Source organism: Salmo salar, chromosome 29 (genome assembly GCF_965601325.2).
Source record: "Salmo salar chromosome 29, fSalSal1, whole genome shotgun sequence".
Taxonomy (NCBI): domain Eukaryota; kingdom Metazoa; phylum Chordata; class Actinopteri; order Salmoniformes; family Salmonidae; genus Salmo; species Salmo salar.
Genome location: NC_138319.1, coordinates 28,155,001 through 28,165,000, shown reverse-complemented (window position 1 = coordinate 28,165,000; position 10,000 = coordinate 28,155,001). Strand labels below are relative to the sequence as shown.

The following is a 10,000-nucleotide window of genomic DNA, read 5'->3' as shown; positions in this document are numbered from 1 at the left end:
CCCACACTGACCTGTACAGCGTAGCCACACAGAGAGGAGATGTCCCCCCCACACTGACCTGTACAGCGTAGCCACATAGAGAGGAGATGTCCCCCCCCACACTGACCTGTACAGCGTAGCCACACAGAGAGGAGATGTCCCCCCCACACTGACCTGTACAGCGTAGCCACACAGAGAGGAGATGTCCCCCCCCACACTGACCTGTACAGCGTAGCCACACAGAGAGGAGATGAGGATGTCCCCCCCACACTGACCTGTACAGCGTAGCCACACAGAGAGGAGATGAGGATGTCCCCCCCCACACTGACCTGTACAGCGTAGCCACACAGAGAGGAGATGAGGATGTCCCCCCCCACACTGACCTGTACAGCGTAGCCACACAGAGAGGAGATGTCCCCCCCCACACTGACCTGTACAGCGTAGCCACACAGAGAGGAGATGTCCCCCCCCACACTGACCTGTACAGCGTAGCCACACAGAGAGGAGATGTCCCCCCCCACACTGACCTGTACAGCGTAGCCACATAGAGAGGAGATGAGGATGTCCCCCCCACACTGACCTGTACAGCGTAGCCACACAGAGAGGAGATGTCCCCCCCACACTGACCTGTACAGCGTAGCCACACAGAGAGGAGATGAGGATGTCCCCCCCCACACTGACCTGTACAGCGTAGCCACACAGAGAGGAGATGAGGATGTCCCCCCCACACTGACCTGTACAGCGTAGCCACACAGAGAGGAGATGAGGATGTCCCCCCCCACACTGACCTGTACAGTGTTGCCACACAGAGAGGAGATGTCCCCCCCCACACTGACCTGTACAGCGTAGCCACACAGAGAGGAGATGAGGATGTCCCCCCCCCACACTGACCTGTACAGCGTAGCCACACAGAGAGGCGATGTCCCCCCACACTGACCTGTACAGCGTAGCCACACAGAGAGGAGATGAGGATGTCCCCCCCCCACACTGACCTGTACAGCGTAGCCACACAGAGAGGAGATGTCCCCCCCACACTGACCTGTACAGCGTAGCCACACAGAGAGGAGATGAGGATGTCCCCCCCACACTGACCTGTACAGCGTAGCCACACAGAGAGGAGATGAGGATGTCCCCCCCCACACTGACCTGTACAGCGTAGCCACACAGAGAGGAGATGAGGATGTCCCCCCACACTGACCTGTACAGCGTAGCCACACAGAGAGGAGATGTCCCCCCCCACACTGACCTGTACAGCGTAGCCACACAGAGAGGAGATGTCCCCCCCCACACTGACCTGTACAGCGTAGCCACACAGAGAGGAGATGAGGATGTCCCCCCCCCCCCCACACTGACCTGTACAGCGTAGCCACACAGAGAGGAGATGTGGATGTCCCCCCCCCCCACACTGACCTGTACAGCGTAGCCACACAGAGAGGAGATGTCCCCCCCCCCACACTGACCTGTACAGCGTAGCCACACAGAGAGGAGATGAGGATGTCCCCCCCCCCCACACTGACCTGTACAGCGTAGCCACACAGAGAGGAGATGTCCCCCCCCCACACTGACCTGTACAGCGTAGCCACACAGAGAGGAGATGAGGATGTCCCCCCCCACACTGACCTGTACAGCGTAGCCACACAGAGAGGAGATGAGGATGTCCCCCCCCCCACACTGACCTGTACAGCGTAGCCACACAGAGAGGAGATGAGGATGTCCCCCCCCCCCACACTGACCTGTACAGCGTAGCCACACAGAGAGGAGATGAGGATGTCCCCCCCCACACTGACCTGTACAGCGTAGCCACACAGAGAGGAGATGAGGATGTCCCCCCCCACACTGACCTGTACAGCGTAGCCACACAGAGAGGAGATGTCCCCCCCCCACACTGACCTGTACAGCGTAGCCACACAGAGAGGAGATGAGGATGTCCCCCCCCCCCCACACTGACCTGTACAGCGTAGCCACACAGAGAGGAGATGTCCCCCCCCACACTGACCTGTACAGCGTAGCCACACAGAGAGGAGATGAGGATGTCCCCCCCCCCCCACACTGACCTGTACAGCGTAGCCACACAGAGAGGAGATGAGGATGTCCCCCCCCCCCCACACTGACCTGTACAGCGTAGCCACACAGAGAGGAGATGAGGATGTCCCCCCCCCCACACTGACCTGTACAGCGTAGCCACACAGAGAGGAGATGTCCCCCCCCACACTGACCTGTACAGCGTAGCCACACAGAGAGGAGATGAGGATGTCCCCCCCCCCCCCACACTGACCTGTACAGCGTAGCCACACAGAGAGGAGATGTCCCCCCCCCACACTGACCTGTACAGCGTAGCCACACAGAGAGGAGATGAGGATGTCCCCCCCCCACACTGACCTGTACAGCGTAGCCACACAGAGAGGAGATGAGGATGTCCCCCCCCCCCCACACTGACCTGTACAGCGTAGCCACACAGAGAGGAGATGAGGATGTCCCCCCCCCACACTGACCTGTACAGCGTAGCCACACAGAGAGGAGATGAGGATGTCCCCCCCCCACACTGACCTGTACAGCGTAGCCACACAGAGAGGAGATGAGGATGTCCCCCCCCCCCCCACACTGACCTGTACAGCGTAGCCACACAGAGAGGAGATGAGGATGTCCCCCCCCCCACACTGACCTGTACAGCGTAGTCACACAGAGAGGAGATGTCCCCCCCCCCACACTGACCTGTACAGCGTAGCCACACAGAGAGGAGATGAGGATGTCCCCCCCCCACACTGACCTGTACAGCGTAGCCACACAGAGAGGAGATGAGGATGTCCCCCCCCCACACTGACCTGTACAGCGTAGCCACACAGAGAGGAGATGAGGATGTCCCCCCCCCCCCACACTGACCTGTACAGCGTAGCCACACAGAGAGGAGATGTCCCCCCCCCCCCCACACTGACCTGTACAGCGTAGCCACACAGAGAGGAGATGAGGATGTCCCCCCCCACACTGACCTGTACAGCGTAGCCACACAGAGGAGATGAGGATGTCCCCCCCCCCCACACTGACCTGTACAGCGTAGCCACACAGAGAGGAGATGAGGATGTCCCCCCCCACACTGACCTGTACAGCGTAGCCACACAGAGAGGAGATGAGGATGTCCCCCCCCCCCCACACTGACCTGTACAGCGTAGCCACACAGAGAGGAGATGTCCCCCCCCCCACACTGACCTGTACAGCGTAGCCACACAGAGAGGAGATGGTCCCCCCCCCCCCCCACACTGACCTGTACAGCGTAGCCACACAGAGATGAGATGTGGATGTCCCCCCCCCACACTGACCTGTACAGCGTAGCCACACAGAGAGGAGATGTCCCCCCCCACACTGACCTGTACAGCGTAGCCACACAGAAGAGGAGATGAGGATGTCCCCCCCCCCCCACACTGACCTGTACAGCGTAGCCACACAGAGAGGAGATGAGGATGTCCCCCCCCCCCAGACTGACCTGTACAGCGTAGTCCACACAGAGAGGAGATGTCCCCCCCCCACACTGACCTGTACAGCGTAGCCACACAGAGAGGAGATGAGGATGTCCCCCCCCCCAGCACTGACCTGTACAGCGTAGCCACACAGAGAGGAGATGTCCCCCCCCCCACACTGACCTGTACAGCGTAGCCACACAGAGAGGAGATGAGGATGTCCCCCCCCACACTGACCTGTACAGCGTAGCCACACAGAGAGGAGATGTCCCCCCCCCCACACTGACCTGTACAGCGTAGCCACACAGAGAGGAGATGTCCCCCCCCCACACTGACCTGTACAGCGTAGCCACACAGAGAGGAGATCGAGGATGTCCCCCCCCCCCCCACACTGACCTGTACAGCGTAGCCACACAGAGAGAGGAGATGTCCCCCCCCCCACACTGACCTGTACAGCGTAGCCACACAGAGAGGAGATGAGGATGTCCCCCCCCCACACTGACCTGTACAGCGTAGCCACACAGAGAGGAGATGAGGATGTCCCCCCCCCCCCCCACACTGACCTGTACAGCGTAGCCACACAGAGAGGAGATGAGGATGTCCCCCCCCCACACTGACCTGTACAGCGTAGCCACACAGAGAGGAGATGAGGATGTCCCCCCCCCACACTGACCTGTACAGCGTAGCCACACAGAGAGGAGATGAGGATGTCCCCCCCCCACACTGACCTGTACAGCGTAGCCACACAGAGAGGAGATGTCCCCCCCCCCACACTGACCTGTACAGCGTAGCCACACAGAGAGGAGATGAGGATGTCCCCCCCCACACTGACCTGTACAGCGTAGCCACACAGAGAGGAGATGAGGATGTCCCCCCCGCCCCCCCCACACTGACCTGTACAGCGTAGCCACACAGAGAGGAGATGAGGATGTCCCCCCCCCACACTGACCTGTACAGCGCAGCCACACAGAGAGGAGATGAGGATGTCCCCCCCCCACACTGACCTGTACAGCGTAGCCACACAGAGAGGAGATGAGGATGTCCCCCCCCCACACTGACCTGTACAGCGTAGCCACACAGAGAGGAGATGAGGATGTCCCCCCCCACACTGACCTGTACAGCGTAGCCACACAGAGAGGAGATGAGGATGTCCCCCCCCCACACTGACCTGTACAGCGTAGCCACACAGAGAGGAGATGTCCCCCCCCACACTGACCTGTACAGCGTAGCCACACAGAGAGGAGATGAGGATGTCCCCCCCCACACTGACCTGTACAGCGTAGCCACACAGAGAGGAGATGAGGATGTCCCCCCCCCCACACTGACCTGTACAGCGTAGCCACACAGAGAGGAGATGAGGATGTCCCCCCCCCCCACACTGACCTGTACAGCGTAGCCACACAGAGAGGAGATGAGGATGTCCCCCCCCCCACACTGACCTGTACAGCGTAGCCACACAGAGAGGAGATGTCCCCCCCCACACTGACCTGTACAGCGTAGCCACACAGAGAGGAGATGAGGATGTCCCCCCCCCCACACTGACCTGTACAGCGTAGCCACACAGAGAGGAGATGAGGATGTCCCCCCCCCACACTGACCTGTACAGCGTAGCCACACAGAGAGGAGATGAGGATGTCCCCCCCCACACTGACCTGTACAGCGTAGCCACACAGAGAGGAGATGTCCCCCCCCCACACTGACCTGTACAGCGTAGCCACACAGAGAGGAGATGAGGATGTCCCCCCCCCACACTGACCTGTACAGCGTAGCCACACAGAGAGGAGATGAGGATGTCCCCCCCCCACACTGACCTGTACAGCGTAGCCACACAGAGAGGAGATGAGGATGTCCCCCCCCCCCCCCACACTGACCTGTACAGCGTAGCCACACAGAGAGGAGATGAGGATGTCCCCCCCCCCCACACTGACCTGTACAGCGTAGCCACACAGAGAGGAGATGAGGATGTCCCCCCCCCACACTGACCTGTACAGCGTAGCCACACAGAGAGGAGATGAGGATGTCCCCCCCCCCACACTGACCTGTACAGCGTAGCCACACAGAGAGGAGATGAGGATGTCCCCCCCCCCCACACTGACCTGTACAGCGTAGCCACACAGAGAGGAGATGAGGATGTCCCCCCCCACACTGACCTGTACAGCGTAGCCACACAGAGAGGAGATGAGGATGTCCCCCCCCCACACTGACCTGTACAGCGTAGCCACACAGAGAGGAGATGTCCCCCCCCCCACACTGACCTGTACAGCGTAGCCACACAGAGAGGAGATGAGGATGTCCCCCCCCACACTGACCTGTACAGCGTAGCCACACAGAGAGGAGATGAGGATGTCCCCCCCCCCCCCCCACACTGACCTGTACAGCGTAGCCACACAGAGAGGAGATGAGGATGTCCCCCCCGCACACTGACCTGTACAGCGCAGCCACACAGAGAGGAGATGAGGATGTCCCCCCCCCACACTGACCTGTACAGCGTAGCCACACAGAGAGGAGATGAGGATGTCCCCCCCCCACACTGACCTGTACAGCGTAGCCACACAGAGAGGAGATGAGGATGTCCCCCCCCCACACTGACCTGTACAGCGTAGCCACACAGAGAGGAGATGAGGATGTCCCCCCCCCACACTGACCTGTACAGCGTAGCCACACAGAGAGGAGATGTCCCCCCCCCACACTGACCTGTACAGCGTAGCCACACAGAGAGGAGATGAGGATGTCCCCCCCCCACACTGACCTGTACAGCGTAGCCACACAGAGAGGAGATGAGGATGTCCCCCCCCCCACACTGACCTGTACAGCGTAGCCACACAGAGAGGAGATGAGGATGTCCCCCCCCCCACACTGACCTGTACAGCGTAGCCACACAGAGAGGAGATGAGGATGTCCCCCCCCCCACACTGACCTGTACAGCGTAGCCACACAGAGAGGAGATGTCCCCCCCCCACACTGACCTGTACAGCGTAGCCACACAGAGAGGAGATGAGGATGTCCCCCCCCCCACACTGACCTGTACAGCGTAGCCACACAGAGAGGAGATGAGGATGTCCCCCCCCCACACTGACCTGTACAGCGTAGCCACACAGAGAGGAGATGAGGATGTCCCCCCCCCACACTGACCTGTACAGCGTAGCCACACAGAGAGGAGATGTCCCCCCCCCCACACTGACCTGTACAGCGTAGCCACACAGAGAGGAGATGAGGATGTCCCCCCCCACACTGACCTGTACAGCGTAGCCACACAGAGAGGAGATGAGGATGTCCCCCCCCCCACACTGACCTGTACAGCGTAGCCACACAGAGAGGAGATGAGGATGTCCCCCCCCCCCCCACACTGACCTGTACAGCGTAGCCACACAGAGAGGAGATGAGGATGTCCCCCCCCCACACTGACCTGTACAGCGTAGCCACACAGAGAGGAGATGAGGATGTCCCCCCCCCACACTGACCTGTACAGCGTAGCCACACAGAGAGGAGATGAGGATGTCCCCCCCCACACTGACCTGTACAGCGTAGCCACACAGAGAGGAGATGAGGATGTCCCCCCCCACACTGACCTGTACAGCGTAGCCACACAGAGAGGAGATGAGGATGTCCCCCCCCCCACACTGACCTGTACAGCGTAGCCACACAGAGAGGAGATGAGGATGTCCCCCCCCACACTGACCTGTACAGCGTAGCCACACAGAGAGGAGATGAGGATGTCCCCCCCCCCACACTGACCTGTACAGCGTAGCCACACAGAGAGGAGATGTCCCCCCCCCCACACTGACCTGTACAGCGTAGCCACACAGAGAGGAGATGAGGATGTCCCCCCCCCCCACACTGACCTGTACAGCGCAGCCACACAGAGAGGAGATGAGGATGTCCCCCCCCCACACTGACCTGTACAGCGTAGCCACACAGAGAGGAGATGAGGATGTCCCCCCCCCACACTGACCTGTACAGCGTAGCCACACAGAGAGGAGATGAGGATGTCCCCCCCCCACACTGACCTGTACAGCGTAGCCACACAGAGAGGAGATGTCCCCCCCCACACTGACCTGTACAGCGTAGCCACACAGAGAGGAGATGAGAGGATGTCCCCCCCCCCACACTGACCTGTACAGCGTAGCCACACAGAGAGGAGATGAGGATGTCCCCCCCCCCACACTGACCTGTACAGCGTAGCCACACAGAGAGGAGATGAGGATGTCCCCCCCCCACACTGACCTGTACAGCGTAGCCACACAGAGAGGAGATGTCCCCCCCCCCACACTGACCTGTACAGCGTAGCCACACAGAGAGGAGATGAGGATGTCCCCCCCCCCACACTGACCTGTACAGCGTAGCCACACAGAGAGGAGATGAGGATGTCCCCCCCCCACACTGACCTGTACAGCGTAGCCACACAGAGAGGAGATGAGGATGTCCCCCCCCCCACACTGACCTGTACAGCGTAGCCACACAGAGAGGAGATGAGGATGTCCCCCCCCCACACTGACCTGTACAGCGTAGCCACACAGAGAGGAGATGAGGATGTCCCCCCCCCACACTGACCTGTACAGCGTAGCCACACAGAGAGGAGATGAGGATGTGTCCCTGTCGCTTCCTCAGACGATCCAACAGAGAACCAAGAGGAGCCAGCTCTGTCACCTACACACACACACATTAGAGACAATACACACACACACACACACACACATTAGAGACAATACACACACAACACACACACACATTAGAGACAATACACACACACACACACATTAGAGACAATACACACACACACACATTAGAGACAATACACACACACACACATTAGAGACAATACACACACACACATTAGAGACAATACACACACACACATTAGAGACAATACACACACACACACACACACACACACACACACATTAGAGACAATACACACACACACATTAGAGACAATACACACACACACACATTAGAGACAATACACACACACACACACATTAGAGACAATACACACACACACACATTAGAGACAATACACACACACACACACACACACACACACACACACACACACACACACATTAGAGACAATACACACACACACACACACACATTAGAGACAATACACACACACACATTAGAGACAATACACACACACACACACACACACACACACACACACACACATTAGAGACAATACACACACACACACACATTAGAGACAATACACACACACACACACACACACACACACACACACACACACACACACACACACACACACACACACACATTAGAGACAATACACACACACACACATTAGAGACAATACACACACACACACATTAGAGACAATACACACACACACACACATTAGAGACAATACACACACACACACATTAGAGACAATACACACACACACACACATTAGAGACAATACACACACACACACACATTAGAGACAATACACACACACACACACATTAGAGACAATACACACACACACACACATTAGAGACAATACACACACACACACACATTAGAGACAATACACACACACACACACACACACACACACACACACACACACACACACACATTAGAGACAATACACACACACACACACACACATTAGAGACAATACACACACACACACACATTAGAGACAATACACACACACACACATTAGAGACAATACACACACACACACACACACACACACACACACACACACACACACATTAGAGACAATACACACACACACACACACACATTAGAGACAATACACACACACACACACACACATTAGAGACAATACACACACACACACACATTAGAGACAATCACACACACACACACACACACACACACACACACACATTAGAGACAATACACACACACACACAAACACACACACACATTAGAGACAATACACACACACACACACACACACACATTAGAGACAATACACACACACACACACACACACTCATTAGAGACAATACACACACACACACACACATTAGAGACAATACACACACACACACACACACACACACACACACACACACACACACACACACACATTAGAGACAATACACACACACACACACACACACACACACACACATATAGAGACAATACACACACACACACACACACACACACACACACACACACACACACACACACACACACACACACACACACATTAGAGACAATACACACACACAAACACACACATTAGAGACAATACACACACACACACACACACACATTAGAGACAATACACACACACACATTAGAGACAATACACACACACACATTAGAGACAATACACACACACACATTAGAGACAATACACACACACACATTAGAGACAATACACACACACACACACACACAACACACACACACACACATTAGAGACAATACACACACACACATTAGAGACAATACACACACACACACATTAGAGACAATACACACACACACACACATTAGAGACAATACACACACACACACATTAGAGACAATACACACACACACACACACACACACACTAGACAATACACACACACACACAC

The 10,000-nt window shown here is 56.8% G+C and overlaps 1 protein-coding gene across 1 annotated transcript in view; it reads right to left on the bottom strand.

Moving 5' to 3' along the window:
* LOC106590482 (activated CDC42 kinase 1) overlaps nucleotides 1–10,000 on the bottom strand; it is a 31,204-nt gene that overhangs the window by 12,948 nt on the left and 8,256 nt on the right. Inside the window, exon 6 of the mRNA XM_082970768.1 lies at nucleotides 7,983–8,078. Within this exon, the coding sequence (XP_082826894.1) occupies nucleotides 7,983–8,078 (96 nt within the window). The remainder of the gene's footprint in view (nucleotides 1–7,982; nucleotides 8,079–10,000) is intronic.